This window comes from Diabrotica virgifera, chromosome 2 (assembly GCF_917563875.1).
Source record: "Diabrotica virgifera virgifera chromosome 2, PGI_DIABVI_V3a".
NCBI classification, from domain to species: domain Eukaryota; kingdom Metazoa; phylum Arthropoda; class Insecta; order Coleoptera; family Chrysomelidae; genus Diabrotica; species Diabrotica virgifera.
Window position 1 is genome coordinate 239,028,893 of NC_065444.1, and position 17,796 is coordinate 239,046,688.

The 17,796-nt window shown below is 33.2% G+C and overlaps 1 protein-coding gene across 1 annotated transcript in view; it reads left to right on the plus strand.

Annotated features, from left to right (window-relative positions):
- LOC114328531 (vacuolar protein sorting-associated protein 16 homolog) overlaps positions 1-15,061 on the plus strand; it is a 77,675-nt gene extending 62,614 nt beyond the window's left edge. The window contains exon 15 of the mRNA XM_050644394.1: positions 14,816-15,061. Within this exon, the coding sequence (XP_050500351.1) occupies positions 14,816-14,966 (151 nt within the window). The 3' untranslated portion in view covers positions 14,967-15,061. The remainder of the gene's footprint in view (positions 1-14,815) is intronic.
- The last annotated feature ends 2,735 nt before the right edge of the window (positions 15,062-17,796 follow it).

Consider the following 17,796-nt stretch of genomic DNA (forward strand, 5'->3'; position numbering starts at 1 on the left):
GACCATCGCATTTGTGGCCTTCCCCTTTTTCGTTTGTAGTTCCACGGTCTCCAATATAAATCTTAGTCCATCTTTCATCCTTCTGCCTTAGGCTATGTCCTGCTAACTTCCATTTAAGCTTTGCTACTTGGGTTGAGACATCTCTTACTTTTGTTTTGTTACGGATCCATTCGTTTCTTTTTGTGTCTGTTAGTTTTTAATGTTTAGTTTTTGTCTTTTCATGGATCTTTCTGTCTTTCCTATTTTTTCCATATTTTCTTGTGTAAACGTCCATGTCTGAGAGCCATACATGAGAACAGGGAGTATACATTGATTGAATACTCTTGTGTTTATATATTGGGGGTATTTTTTGTTCTTTAAAATATAAGATAGTTTTCCGAATGATGCCCAGGCGAATTTATTCTTCTATTTATTTCTTCGGTCCGATTTTCTTATTTAATTTAGTGATTTGTCCTAGATATACTCTTTTACTTGTTCTATTCTTGCTGTGCCACTGCAATTATTAGTTCTTCTTTTTGATTGGCCATGGTTTTTGTTTTACTGTAATTCATCTTCAGTCCTATCTTTGTCGATTCTCTATCTAGTCCCTTCATTGTAATTCTTCTCTTTTTTCTGTTATTAATACACTATCATAAACACATATACCCTATTCCACGAACATACGCCTGTTTGGGATTACTTCGACAACCAATATTTTACTGTGCAAAATAAGAAGAACGAAAGTAAATTGCAAATTACATTGTTGTTTATTGGAATAATTATTAGCGCCGTTTACTTTCGTACTTCTTATGTTCCACAGTAAAATATTCGTTGTCGAAGTAATCCAAAACAAGCGTATGTTCGTGGAATGGCCCATAGTAAGTGATTCACATATTGTCCGTTTAGGTTAATACCGCACTTACCCCAGTGCAGTTGTTTGAACACATCTTCTAGCGCTAGTTGAATAGCTTGGGTGAGATGGTATCTCCCTGTATTATTCCTCTATTTATTTTAATAGGCTCCGTTTGTTTCATTAGTTTAATAGTTCTTGTTGCCTTATTATATACAGTCGGAAAAATGAAAGAATACCCATGAACGATCACATCAATCACTTATTTTGTATTTGCTATCTTTTTCTATAACAAACGTTTGTTATTTATAGAAAAAGACAGCAAATACAAAAAAAAGTGATTGATGTGATCGTTCATGGGTATTCTTTCATTTTTCTGATATATTTATAATTAAGTCGGTATATCTGTAGTCTAATCTGCTGTTTTGTAGGGAATTATTTACTGCCCAGTCTTTCACACTATCAAAGGCCTTTTCAAAGTTTATAAATGCCATGTATAGCGGGACATGATATCGTTAGCCTTTTCGATTAATATTTTCATCGTTAAAATGTCACTTGTAGTGAAGTTCAGGAAGCCTTTGATAAGGTTTGGCATCAACGGCTGTTATATAAACTAAAAAGAAACATGTCGAGTCAGTCAGATTTACTTATTTCTAAAATCATACCTTTCCAACAGACACTTCGATGTAAAAATGGACAAAGATAACAGAAGCTACCAACTCATAAAGGCAGGAGTACCCCAAGGCAGTGTCTTGGGACCATTTTTGTAGTTATTATACACTGCTGATATAATAACTACGAACGAAACAGCTATCGCTACGTCTGCCGATGATTCAGCAATAATTGCGCTTTACCATGATCCAGTAGTGGCCTCAAACAAGCTACAAACACATTTATATAAAAAAACAGTAAAATCCTGTATAAAAGGTATATTTAAAAACCCTCAAAAGGGCCACATCAAAATCACATAACTAGTTTTCGACTGGTTTACCAGTCATCATCAGTGCTTACGTGCAATGTACATGCTAACCACCAATATATTATTTACCAAAAATGTGTTGGTCAAAGCCCAGTAAAAGAAGTCCGTCAAGGAAACATTGGTTTAAAATGCTACATTAAGTGTGGATTTTTAAAATATTTTGCTATTCTGCCCCAGGTAACATCTGAGCTGTGAATTTGACTTGTTTACATGTTGAAAATATGACGGCAAGTGATATGACTTGCCGTCATATTTTCAACATGTAAACAAGTCAAATTCACAGCTCAGATGTTACCTGGGGCAGAATAGCAAAATATTTTAAAAATCCACACTTAATGTAGCATTTTAAACCAATGTTTCCTTGACGGACTTCTTTTACTGGGCTTTGACCCACATATTTTTGTTAAATAATATCTTGGTGGTTAGCATGTACATTGCACGTAAGCATTGATGATGACTGGTAAACCAGTCAAAAACTAGTTATGTGATTTTGATGTGGCCCTTTTGAGGGTTTTTAAATATACCTTTTATACAGGATTTTACTGTTTTTTGTATTACATGGTGTACAGCCAACCACAGGAAAACTTTTTCCCTGTGAACATTTAGATCGATTACAAAACGGGCTCCAAAAATGAAAAATCAAAGTAAACCACGAAAAATCGGCTCACATTACATGTATGAACAGGCATGTAAATTGTCCACACGTTACAATAAACCAACAAGTTATTCCAATGAAGACCGAAGTTAAATATTTAGGTATTCATCTTGATCAGAAACTAACATGGAATGCGCACATTAAAGCTAAAAAACAACAACTCCAATTAAAAACAAGACAAATGAATTGGCTCCTTGGTAGAAGATCACAAAATTATCCATAAAAAACAAACTGGCAATATATAAAATAATACTAAAGCCTATATGGACCTACGGGATTGAACTGTGGGGATGTACGAAACCACCAAACACCAAAATTCTGCAGACGCAGACATACCAGTCAAAAACTCTAAGAATCATTGCAAATGCACCCTGGTATATTTCAAACCAAACAATACATGAGGACTTAAAAATACCATTCATAAAAGACGTAATAATTCATGTTGTGGCTGGCTGATTGACATAAAGTCCATGCCATTAAAAAACAAAAAAAAAGACTTAATAGGACTGCATGCTACCAAACATAGAAAAAGAACTATCAATCATAACAACGAGCTGATTTCCGCGCTTACCCATCGTCCATTACCAGTTCGGAGACTCAAGAGACAGTGGCCAGAAGACTTGTGTGAGTGACACTTGTGTTAGTGAATACAGTGGTGAATAAGGTGAACCGGCACTGGCCGGCAACACCTACAAAACATTACATAACTCATCAGTTTTACTTAATACTCCTTTGTACAGAGTAGATTGTAATTTTGCAAGTTTCAAATAAAAAAACTTGTACTGAAGCTCTTTCTAAATAAAAATTTAGATTTTTTTTTCTATTAACCGATATTATTAAAAAAAATGGCAATATTGCAAAAACTTATTATAACATAATGCTAAATGACCTTCTCTTACTCAAAAATATCCATATTTGGTATTTGGAGTGGCTAACAGATAAAATTTATACATGTATCGAAAACAAGAGAACGAGCCCAGTTTATTTGAACTTGAGTTTTCACCTATGACGAAGAATTATACAGAAACGGTTCGACTGATAATATGGAGGACTCTTATCTGATTAATAATAACTGCTTTTACTAATGTATCGATCTAAAAGTAAAATCAGGTGTTACCTAAGGCAGATAAGGATAAGGAAAACAAATATTAAATCAGAGTTGTTGGTTATTGAACGTGTTATTTAATAAAATGTGATTATTTGATAAAAAAAATATATTGCAATTGCTATTTTTAGACATCATAATACATATAAAACATAATTTTAGTTGCCATTTCGACACATTCGTATCTTTATCAAAATTGTTCATCATCATCATCCAGCCCTCTGCCTCCAAAGTTGAACATAAGCCTCCCCTAATTTCTTCCAGTTCTGTCGGTCTTGAACTTCTTGCATTCAAGATATATAGCCTGAAATTGTTTACTAGAAAGAATTATCAAATTTAGATTAGAATGGTGGATAACTCATAATAAATTAGCTTGTCAAAATTAATTCTCTTTTAAAAAAGAAGTTGGTTCTCTAACTCAGGGGTCACCAATTATGTTCCCTGAGGGTCCGTTTCCCAAACCCATGACACTTGCGGGGTCCGGATTGAATGCTACCTGTGTCTGGTGGTTCTCATTCGGTTTATTTGCGGATTTTTATTAAAAAATATCCCCTTTAAACAAATCAGAAGGATGCCGGGCGAAATTTTTTGACAGAAATTGTTTTTAACATTTTTTTAACAAATTCAAAACATCTTAAACAAAAAAGATCTGTCATTTTTCTTAAACGTTGACAGATTTCGAGTTTTGAGCGATTTAAAATCTGAAAAATGCGAAAATAAGCTTTTTCGAAGCTTGAAAACTCATGTGTAAATTATTATTTTTGTGGTCATTAAGTACCTAAATTTAAGTTTAAACATTCAATTTCAAGATTCTCGTGAGTAATCGGGGCTTATTTCAATTTAGACCATTGTTTTTAATTGTTAATTATGCGCGTCCACTCTACTCTTAAGCCGCCGCGGCGGCGCGCCACACTATATGGTGCGTATCGTACTATATGATTGGCATATTTAATTAGCACATTGGCAATAATTAACTGAATAAATAAATAAATTATTAAAAAAACTATGTTAATACAGTGGAACCCCGATAAGTCGGCCCCCGATAACCCGGAACTCCGGCTAACCCGGACTTATTTTTATCAGACAAACATTTCAACAATAAAAATGTATTGCTGTTACAGAATCTCGTGAACCTAATTCATTCATTTGGTGACGTCAATATACGAACGAAACGATTGAATCCGACATTACTGAAAATATCAGGGTGCAGATGGGACCCTGTCGCGCAATTCGCAGCAAATAAAATATAGTCGTATGTTTTTTGCTTCATTTTATTTCGGTTATACATACGCATTTTCAAGGTTCACGAGGTTTTGTAGCAACTCTATGTAATATAATATTTGAGAGATAATGGAACCGGATTGAACTACATATACCATAGTAAAAATGATTCATCATGGCACACCACATTCATTGTGGTGTTATCGAAAACAGGCACCTGTATTATCCTTTATTTATTTGAAACTTTCTTAGCATTGTTTAGAAAAGACTATTAAAATTCTTTTTTTAACAATGGTCTTAGTTATCATTGTTATTAAATAACATAACATCAGAGACGGTATTGTGTGTAGTAAAGTCGTATTGTTCGCTTCGGTTTTGTAATCGTTCGTAAATTTATTCAGATTTTGTGTTTGCGTGTCTTTTGTCTATAAGGGCAACAAAACGTAAAAATGTTGTAGTGACAATGGAAAAGAAACTAGAAGCATTAAGTAGAATTGATAAAGGTGAATCTTGAAGCATTAAATTATGGTGTCGGTACATCTACAGTATCGGATTGGAAGAAAAATAGAACTAAAATCGAAGAATTTTTTTTCAAATTGATAACAAAAGACAGTTTGGACAATCGGTGCAAAGCTAATAAAGCTAAGAATGAGACATTTGACGACGCTTTGTATGTGTGGTTTTGTGTGGAATGCGAACGTGGTTTACCAGTGTCTGTGTGACAATTATAACGGAGTTTATCTGTAAGCATACCATATTTTATTAATTTTTACCATTTTCTTTGGCTAACCCGGATTTTCGATAACCCGGATCGGCCGCGGTCCCAATTAATCCGAGTTAACGGGGTTCCACTGTAATATATTGTAAAATTTTAATAAATTTTCGCATAAGTACGTACCTATATAATAATATAATTTCGCATAAATACGTAAATGTATACGTGCGACAGAGACTCACGTATACACGTAAAGTATGACGAGCGACGACTAGCAATTAAAAACCAACGGTCTATATTGAAACAAGCCCCAATTACTCGTTAGAATCTTGAAGTTGAATGTAGAAGCTTTAATTTAGGCACTTGTCAACCTGAACACTAATAATTTACACTTAATGAGTTTTCAATCCTCGAAAATGCATATGCGTATTTTCGCATTTTTCAGATTTTAGATCCCTTATAACTCGAAACAGAGCCGGATTTAACGCAGTGGAGGCCTCTGGGCAGAATTGTTGTGGGGGCCCTAAGTCCTACCATTAAAAAAATGTTGATCTATTTTTATAAATATCTATATTTTTAAATACAGTAAAATTTAAAATTAAAATTTGTTACAGTAAAAACGTATCATTCACATTCTTTTCTTCTAGCAATCGGTACATTTAAAGTTCTCTGCTTATATTTAATGATCAGATATCCTCTTTGAAAAATTCTACAAATTTTCATGTACCTACCGTGCTTGATTATCGAGCATTGGCTATCCAATTGGCTATAGTAATTTTTTACGGCAGCTCGGAAAAGAGATGTAGAGGATCTGTTAAACCATTCTCTCAGGTTTTTAAGCCATGACGTTCTTCTTCGACCTGCCCCTCTTCTTCCGTCTACCTTGCCTGGTATTATTAAATGAAGTATATTATAATTCTCTGGGTGTCGCATAACATGGCCATAATATTGTACATATATGCATGAACAAAATATATGATCTAAATGATGTAAAAATCCAAAATTGGAATGATTGCATTTATATGCAGAAAGCCTCTGACTTAAAGAGGTACTGAGGTGATCTATAATAGCGATACAATTTTGAGTCCGAAATATCTCTGATGTTGTCATTTCAGTTTCTTGAGATGTTCCATAATCCAGTGGAGTCAGTCGAATATTCCGTAGTCATTTTCTATGTGTCGAATAGTCTTGACTTCCGCTTACCATCGCGTCTCGCGTCTCATATGTTTTGAAATTGTCACGTCTTGACTGTATAAATTCTTTAAGTGCTGCCACTCCTGAATTAAGGGCAATATTTGGATCTTGGAGAATAGGTACGACTTGGACTGTTTGTTTTCTCTAAGATTTCATTCCAAAATAGTACAAATATTCCTGTTTACAGTAAGAACATTCGATTATACCTACAAACAATTTGTATCGCTACGAGTTTTAAATTGTTGCTTCTGAAATTTTGGATAAGTCTACATTAGGCTGATTATAATCTTTAACTAGTGCTTTTGCGGTATCACTTCTGGATAACCATCTAGTAGTATTTACTCTTTTAGGAACAATAATATTTCTGCAACCGTCTGCGTTGCTGTTCCTTAAAGATGCAGCTTTTAAACATTTGATTAACAAGTTTTATCTATATGTAGAGGAAGTGAAAATACATATAATTCTTCTAAGAAATCAGATAATGCTGTAGCAGCAGAACAACACTCAGCTGCATCTTTTGCAACTAAATTTAGAGAGTGGACGGCACAAGTGTTTGTATAAACCAAAAATAATTCTATGTGAATAATTTGCTGATATTTTTTTGCGTTTGAGGCTTTGTGGGGGCCCCCGAAATGTGGGGGCCCCGGGCAGCTGCCCAGCCTGCCACCCCTTAAATCCGGCCCTGACTCGAAAACTATCAACATTTGAGAAAAATAACAAGAGACCTTTTTAGTTTAAAAATGCCTAAAAAACGTAAAAATGCATTTTTTGGAGCAAAAAGGTAATTTTGAATTTATTTAAAGAAATGTACAACCTGTCTAAAGTTTGGAATGAGTTTAGTGCAACTGATTCTCAATAGGAAGTTGAGATATTCATCTGTTAGCTGAAATTTTTAATAAAATTCATTATTGAAAAAGCTGCTTCGCAGACATAAGTTGAGCCAAAATAGTACACAATTTCGTGGTCAAACATTTTCAAAATTGCAAAACACTATATTCTAAATTTAATCGCGGTCCGCACAAAACTAGCCTACGCCTACGGTCCGTATGCGGACCTGCTGTCCGCTAATTGGTGACCCCTGCTCTAGATAGTTGGTTCATAGACGTAGACAGTGCATTTGATAATATTATAAGCCTCTTCATTTTAAAAGACAAGATATTGAAACTATTTTATATTCCAAATCAGTAGCCAACATGGTTATTAAACTTTATACTATAGTCCTGTCGCCAGGGGGGGGGGGGTACAACGGCCTCCTTTATTCAGATGGACTTACACAAGTTTTTTTATGTATTTTGACCCGTAGAACACGAATTTTTTGGGTAACAGTTGATCCAGATGTCGATAAGATTTTTATAAACAAAGAACTTGAGGAATTACATAACAACGATTTCTCGCAAAACAAAACATTTTTTTTGTATTTTTTGGGACATTCTAAGCAAAAAATATTCCTATAAGTTTTTTCGTAGGATGCATAGTTTTCGAGATAACCTATGTTGAAATTTCAAAAAATCGAAAAATTGCAATTTTTGAACCCGAATAACTTTTGATTAAAAATAAAATAGCAATTCTGCTTACCGCATTTGAAAGTTTAAGTCAAATTATATCGGTTTTGATTATTTGCATTGCTAATTTTTTTTTATTGTTAAATAAAGCTACAAAGCTATAAACACATAGTGTTTCCCGTGCCTGATACGTGCGTTTTAATGCATGCTACGTAGATATTGCCTCGCTTGCACTTGTACCTACTCTACCCACTCGTTCGATTTTAAATGAGAATTCATTGAAAACATCACTCACGCATTAGGTGTTTATAGCTTTGTTTAACAATAAAAAAAATAAATTTTTAGCAATGCAAATAATCAAAACCTATGCAATTTTATTTGAACTTTCAAATGCGGTAAGCAGAATTGCTATTTTATTTTTAATCAAAAGTTATTCAGGTTCAAAAATTGCAATTTTTCGATTTTTTGAAAGTTCAACGGAGTTTATCTCGAAAACTACGAAAAAACTTGCCAGAACATTTTTTGCTTAGAGTAACCCAAAAAATACAAAAAATGTTTTGTTTTGCGAGAAATCGCTTTTATGTAATTCCTCAAGTTCTTTGTCTATAACAATCTTATCGACATCCGGATCAACTGTTACCCAAATAATTCGTATACTACGGGTCAAAATACATGAAAAAAACTTGGGTAAGTCCATCTGAATAAAGGAGGCCGTTGTACCCTCCCTGGCGACAGGACTACTAATAGAAAAATATTTTTAAGAAATTTTGATAAAATTGTAAGTCTAAGAAATCACAATAACTGACTACCACAAGGTTCACTGTAGAGCCTGTTATTTTTAATTTCTGTAATGTTGTCTAAATGATCATATTCCGTTTAAAATGTTACAATATTCAAATGATCTTTGCATATATAAATGAAAAGAACAAAGATACCAAAATGGCTTCTCTTAATACACTCATGGACAAAAAATCGAATATTTTGAAATTATCATACGAAGTGAAATTTTTTGTGCTGCAATCCTTAGCCCTGTCAATGTCATAAGAATAGAATTTCTTTTCCAAATGAGATGTTTTAAAGTGTCATATAAATAGTCGGAGAGGTAGAAGCGGATTTTGTGCGTGATAAGTAATATGGAAAAACTATACGGGGATATGTTGAATTAGTTGTGTACATGACTTTCCCCAACGGGCGGAAACCAGAGTGGGGGACGAGGGTAGTTAAAAGGGGTCAAAGTCGCGGTTTTTTTTTATTTTTTTTTGTGGCGCTCATGATCGAGATAGTGCACCAAAATTTGGGAATAAGTAGGTCATGACGTAATTAAGTAAAATATCCAGGGGCCGAAAGCTGCGTGACCGACAAAGGGGTGGGGGCAGGGGTGAATATAAAAATTATAAGGGGTTTTTTGTGACGTTCGTAATTGAGATAGTGCACCAAAATTTGGGAATAAGTAGACCATGACATAACTAAGTAAAATCCTCAGAGCCGGAAACCAGAGTGGTGGACGAGGGTAATTATAAGGGGTCAAAATCGCGGTTTTTATTATTTTTTTTGTGGCGCTCATGATCGAGATAGTGCACCAAAATTTGGGAATACGTAGGTCATGACGTAACTAAGTAAAATATCCAGGGGCGGAACGCTGCGTGACCGACAAAGGGATGGGGGCAGGGGTGAATATAAAAATTATAAGGGGTTGTTTGTGACTTTCGTGATTGAGATAGTTCACCAAAATTTTTGAATAAGTAGAATATGACTTAACTAAGTAAAATCCCCAGAGCCGGAAACCAGAGTTGGGGATGAGGGTAGTTTTAAGGGGTCAAAGTCGCAGCTTGTATTATTTTTTTTGTGACGCAACATAACATTTGTCCCCTACGAAGCGGTCTGCCCCTGGAGATTTCACTTAGTTATGTCATGATCTACTTATTCCCAAATTTTGGTGCACTATTTCCATCATGAGCGTCACAAAAAAAAATAATAAAAACCGCGACTTTTACCCCTTATAACTACCCTCGTCCACCACTCTGGTTTCCGGTTCTGGGGATTTTACTTAGTTATGTCATGGTCTACTTATTCCCAAATTTTGGTGCACTATCTCGACCAGGAACGTCACAAAAAAGCCCTTATAATTTTTATATTCACCTCTGCCCCCAAACCCTTGTCGGCCACTCTGCGTTCCGCCACTGGAGATTCTACTTAGTCACGTCATGACCTACTTATTCCCAAATTTTGGTGCACTATCTCGATCATGAGCGCCACAAAAAAAATAATAAAAACCGCGAATTTTACCCCTTATAACTACCCTCGGCCCCCACTCTGGTTTCCGGCCGTTGGTGAAAGTCATGTACACAACTAATTCAACATATCCCCGTATAGTTTTTCCATATTACTTATCACGCACAAAATCCGCTCCCAGCTCTTAGACTAAAATGCTCGATCGGATTTAACTCTGATATAAGCTATTTATTGGTGGCAAATATAATCTTTTAAATTGAATCTCATTAAGGTAAGTATTCAGTATTCTAGTGACATGAGGACGTACGTTATTGTGCATTAACACGAATCTGTCATATCCAATATAACTGACAAATGGCGAAACCTCGCACCTCCACAAGTTCGGTTTGTCATTTCCAAGAAATACCGCTCCATAGCAGTATGCTACCATCACTAAAACTAACGCTCTGTATGAGGTGGCAACTGGCATACCAACTCTTCTGTAGATAAAATTTTGTCAATCTCGCTTCCCTATGGGGAACGTTATGCCAGTTAGAACCTCATACATAGGGTTAGTTTTGGTGGAAAAAACATACCGAACTTGTGGAGGTGATTGGGAGAATGACAGCTGACATGTACATTGAAAACATTTTAGAAGATCATGTTTTGCCATTTTCCAACCATATTAAGGATCAGATTCGTGCTAATGCACGATAACGCACATCCTCATACCGATAGAATAGTCAATAATTATCTTGATGAGATTCAATTTAAAAGTTATATTGGCCACTATATAGTCCATATCAAATTTAAATCGATTGAACACCTATTTATATGACACTTCAAAACATCGCATTTGAAATTTGTGTTTTTGTTGGCATGGAAAATGCGTATTAATTAAATATTAGACGGATGTATAAAAGGGTTAAATTTTTAAAATTGGTCACTAAAATTTGGTGGGAAGCTGGCTTTGAAACCGCTTTACTATTTATTCTATGGTGCCTAATTAACGCCATATCGGATTATGGAACTGTCTTGTGCGGCTTTATTAATTTTAAACTGAATTGAAAAGTTTGAAATATTTAGTTACTCTATTAGCCCAGTAAATGAACGGGAAATACGGCGATACCGTGTAATTTTCAGGGCCAAATCCGAATTACATGAAAATTTGGATTTAGGTTCTACTTGCCCTCCACTTCAAAGTTGAATTTGTACCGTTGGTTGCTTTTACTTGGGAGGTGACAGTCACCTCTTCTCGGGGGTGAAAAATATGGCTTCAGGATAAGCTCGGAAATGGAGGAATTGACTGATTATGAGCAACTTTCGTTCTATAGAGTTTTTTACGTAAGTCAATACTTTTCGAGTTATTTGCGATTGAAAATGATTATTTTTCGACAAAAAAACTACGTTTTCAGACGGTTTTTCGCAAATATCTCAAAAAGTATATATTTTACCGAAAAAAATATTTTTAGCAAAAATGTAGCTTAGAAAAAAACGAAAAGAGTTGTGTATTCGTCAAGTCTACAGATTGAGCAAAAGCAAATTTGTAGCTCATGAAAAATACGTTTTTGTTCCTCCAATTCCAAATCGAATATTTCATCGTGAAATAACCAAACGATGAAGCACCTTTTGGGAAAATGCCATTTATATTTTTTTAAACTGTTTAGCTTTAAGCTTTATTTAATTGTTTATAAAAGTTTCAAGCATTAAAAATAAGCGAGAATAACGCTCAAAATAAAGTTGGCCCCCCTTTTTTTTGGTAAAAAAATCATGAAAATCTCACCGTGTTTAGCTTCCCAAATGAAATTAATCGCTACCGCTTTACAAACAATTTACTTTAATTATATATTTTTTATATGATCTGCCAGTTTCACCGGTTTAAAGTGCTTATTTTGGAAAGGCTTATAGTTGAAAAGGCTTAAACGAATCACTAATCACAAGTGTATGCAAACTTTGAACAGCCATATCTTAACCAATTTTTGTCTTAAAAAAAAACAAAATGAAACTAGCATATTTATAACAGCAAGTCCTATTTACTCTTTGAGATTTTTCGTATCATTAATACTTTTTAAGTCATTTTGAAAAAAGGAAATTTTTCCAAAATTTTTAGAAAAAATTTTTTTTACTATAAAACTAAATTTTTTCAAAAATAAGCACTTCAAACCGGTCATACTTATATATTATATAAACAATACACATACATTTAAAGGAAATGGTAAAGCGGTAACGATTAATTTTCTTTAGGGTGATAAATAGAGGGAGATTTTCAAGATTTTTTTGAAGTTCTACTTCTTTAGGCGCGATTGAGAGTAACATTTCATAATACTGCGCGCATGCGCACACAGACAGTATGGCGTTTAGTTGCTAAATCTTTCTAGTTATGTATAATATATCAGTGCAAGAAAAGATGTGAAAAGAATATATTAGTGTTTTTAGTAAATATATTTATTATAATTTTTGTGTCTTTGGATTTGTCTTCCTCAGGAGTAAGATGAGTATTATTAAAACATTTTATTGTATATTTATTATAGTTCACCTTGTCTGTTTGTTACCGTGAATTGTCATTAGGTACGTCCGAACCGATACAGACACAGTCCTCGTAGCGTATTTGGTATAGCATTCGGCCAAAGATCGAGAGGTCTTGAGTTCGAATCCAGTGCAATCCTATACTTTTTTTAAAATCTTTTTGAAAGCGGTAAGCACAAAATTAGTTTGGTGTTTAAAAAAAATTAAAACAAACTGTTTAAAGTATATTTATTTTTAAAAAATCATATAATAGAAGTATAACTTCTTACGTGCGTACAAAGTACACACACGTTCTTTTTTTTACTAAAAAAGGAGCCATCTTTTTTTCAGTGTAACTCGTTTATTTTTCATGCTACAAACTTTTGTAAAAAATAAAAATAAAGCTTTTTTAAACACTTTAAAAAATGTTAATAAGTTTTTCCAGAAAATTGCTTAATTTTTCGGTGATTTCAAGTTGAAATATTAGATTTGGAATTAGATGAATAAGAACGTATATTTAATGAGCTATAACTTTGTTTTTACTCAGTTTATACACTTTATTGATACATTTTTTTTCTCCTTTTTATAAGCTACACTTTGGCTAAGAATATTTTTTCGACAAAATATTTACTTCTTGAGTTATTTGCGAAAAACCATCTGAATACGTATTTTTTTTGTAGAAAAATAAACATTTTCAATCACAAATAACTCGAAAGTATTGATTTACATAAAAAAACTCTATGGAATGAAAGTTGCTTATAATCAATAAATTTATCTATTTCCGGGCTTATTTTTAACACGCGTTTTTTCACCCCCGAGAAGGGGTGACTGTTACCCCCCAAGTAAAAGCAACCAACGACACAAATTTAACTTTGAAGTGGAGGGTAAGTAGAACCTAAATCCAAATTTTCATGCAATTCGGAGTTGCCCCTGAAAATTACACTCCAAAACGGTGTTTTACTGGGCTATATTTCTCGTATCCCTAAGCGTCATTCTCATTCTCCTTATAGGCTTTTCTGGTATTTCTAATGTTCTCATGGCTTGATATAGGAATCTTCATCTATGCACTATGTTACCAGGTCTTGTTAGTATTACATGAAATAATTAATTGGATGATGCTTAATTTTAATGGACTTTGAACTGAAATTAATTTGTTAAAAATTCTGTGTTCCATTGGAGAAATCAAGAAATTGAATTGGTTCGGCTTTCACTCAACCATTTTATAATAGAATCGATTATTGTTGAAAGGGGGTAAGCGCCATTTTCTACTTTTCGAGTTACAGTAAAAAACCCTTCTCTCTTTCATTATGCGCGTCATTTGGTGTTAAAAGAAAGCAAGCACTGATGCACTGCATGGCATGGATATAGTTTATACTGCGAAACTGCATTTAACACCAAATGACGTGCATGTAGAAAGAAAGAAGAGTTTTTTTCTATAACTCGAAAAGTTGAAAATGGTGTTTACCTCCTTTCAAGAATAAACGATTCAAGAATTGTAATGATTTTTTTAGAAATCTCTGAAAAACTCTTTAAATATTTTCCAAATAAAATTGACAAGACATAAGATTTACTTTTATCATTTCTAAAGTTTTCGCGATTTTTGTTTTTATTCTTCTAGATATTTATGATCGTTGTGTTATTCTAGAGCGCGCTATTTTTTCTATCTGTGGCGCCGCATATGTCCCTTTTATGTACCAGCGTTACACCAGCAAATTTAATAAAATTAAAAAAAATATGTAAAAAAAAGAAAAATGTTGATAAGTGGTTAATTATTTTGTGTAAATAATATTAATAATTAATAAATTTACCCAACAAAAACATTCTTGAGGGTTATAAACATTTTTTAAAACAAATTTGAAGTTCGAGACCTGTAAGTGTAAGTATGTACATACTTTGCAGATGCTTGGAAGAGGCTGCAGATATTGCGTTTCAACAAAGAGACATCCAAAGCCTTCGCTATGTCCAAAGCAAGTGCAGCAATCAATTTCCACAGAACCAACTGTGCGAGAGAATAAGTAGCATGATCATGCAACTGGAGTCAAAGAAGTAGATTTACGGTGATTTATTATTTATACATATATTGTTTTATTATAAAATATTATACATTCTGTTTACAGTACATATACTATTTGTTTATTACACAAACTTGCAGTTACTTACTTAAACCGTGTACCGGGTGGTGAATGGTCAAACGGGCCAAAGGAAACTCAATGGACAGTTCTAAACTATTGAATTTCTGTTTCCCTAATTATTTTACATCAAAAGTAGGGCAAGGAAAGGTATCTTGGTGATACAAGTAATTTGGTGATAATTTTTAATGAGATTACCACACAGTTCCCTATGCAAGCACATTCATGACAGCAGCGCTAGTAAGTTGTTACGAGTGTAAGCCGGACAAACATATATTACGATTTCGCAATTCGCGCACCCGCTTTTAGTAAACAGACTGTTTTGACCGTTGTGTTGTGCGACAGTCGACAATGGAACCATTTCTTATTGAATGTGAGAGACGGTTACATATTTATTGGAATAATTGCTGTTTCTTTATAAAACTTTATAAAACCATTCAATAAACTAATTATCAATAAAAAGCTGCATTGAATTCGTGGTTTAGCCAAGGTAAGTTAAATTCCTTAAATTTCACCAAATTTTCTAACCACTATCACCAATATACCTTACCGTGTCACCAACTTACCTAACATAAGTTTTTCAGTGTATGTCAATTTGATATTTACTATCATTACTATTCATTTTTTGTTAAATTAACTCTTCTAAACATTTACTTCAAATAATAAGTAACATAATAAAGCAAAACTTATTTCTTGCTTAGTTGTCAAATTCCTATATTACATATTAGCATTTTTCATTTTTATCACCAACATACCTTTCCTTACAAACTATTTGTGAGGACTGAAATCTTTATTCAAAACAAATTATAATTCTTCTATAAACTAAACACATTACAAAATTTTGCAAAATATGCTACATTTGTGAGAGTATTGGTGCAACAGTTAGGCCACACCCAGTTTTCGAATTTAAAATACCCGGAGTCAATCAAATCGACCACGTCTTAATTGGGGGAAAAACTGCGACAGAAAATCGCGACAGTGGCAAAAAGGACAAAAGTGTTAAGATATTCAAGGATCCATCAAAGAAACAAGAATATCAATATGCGATATTCAAGGATCCATCAAAGAAACAAGAATATCAATATGCTCTCCAAATAAAAATTAATGAAACCATGTAGAAAGATACTGCAGAGGATGAATGGGGACAGTTAAAAATAATCGTAACGAAATATGCAGACAAAACTGTCGCAGTAGAGTTAAGGGGATAGGCGCAAACTTTCGGCTTCAATGCTAATTAAATGTATTCTTTTTTTTTCGAATATTGAGAAAACTAATAAGTATTTTTGAAAAATTTAAACGCAGAATGAAAGATTACATCATTACAAGGGTCGAAAGTCCCTGAAAACTTATATGTTTATTTTAATAAGTTACAGAAGTGAAAAAAAATTAGTGTGATTTTTAATTTTAAATACAATTATTCAAAAGAAACTTTATGTTTATTCTAAGGGAATTTCGGCCCTCGGTAATAATGTAGTCTTTAATTCTGCGTTTAAATTTTTCAAAAATATTTATTAGTTTTTTTTGGGATTCGAAAAAAATGAACACCATGTCCGTGGTGATATGTTTCAAATCGAACATTTGCTATCTTTGCCATACAACGCAGTCAGTCAAACAGAATGTGGTGACAAGACAGTGACAAACAAGGATACTAAATATTTGTCACGGCTTCAGAAATATTTTGAGTATTTATTAAGGGGAAAGAAACAAAATGCAAAATTTTGACGCCTGTCAAAATTTTCAATGTATGTATTTTAAATGTAATAATTTTTTTCGAATCCTGAGAAAACTAATAAGTATTTTTGAAAAATTTAAACGCAGAATGAAAGATTACTTTATTACCGAGGGCCGAAAGTCCCTTATAATGAATAAAAAGTTTCTTTTGAATGAGATATTTGAAATTAAAAATCACACTACATTTTCTCTTAGTTTTTCACCCCTGTAACTTATTAAAATAAACATGTAATATTGATAGTGTATTTGATAAATAATTGATTTAAAACGTGAAATTAATAAAATTATTGTTTATTATTTATGGAAGATCCAACCAGAGAATATACCAGGATATCCTGTGATCCAAGTATTTTGTTGTTAAAGATGTTCAAAATGTGCCTAAGCGTTCCATAGTAACAATATATTATTAAAAAATCACTTTATCACTTTTCCTCTTTTCTTTTTTTCTCGATTAAGTATTAGTTTATATTGTATAGTGATAGTGTATAAATTATTGTAATCACTGAATACATAGTTAGTGCAAAAATAATCATATTAATTAACTGAATTAATAATTTAAGTGATTATACAAATAACGGTTATCCAAGAACATTCAAAAGCCATCTCTCAGCTAATGATGACAATGTCACTAATGTCAGTGTCAAATAATGTTTACATCTCCTTACCAGTGAGAATTTTACTACACGTAATTAACTAAAGAAAAAGTAGGGATAGCAGTAATATATTTGCACCTACGCTCTTAACCAACTACAACGAACAACCAGAAATAGCACTGAAATGTATGTATAATAAGATACCAACTAACTATTAATTTGCTACTAGTATCTTTAATAGGACAAAAAATATGTAATCCTCGCTTCGAGTAGGACTCAGTATGTTCCCCTTAAAAGTTAAATAATTTAAACATCCACCTCATTTCGGTTCAGTTTTAATTTTTAATATATTTAACATGTAATCTAAAGGTTAATACACCTTTTCAAGTGGCTGGTTTCAATAATTGCTAACGATGTTTTCACTAAT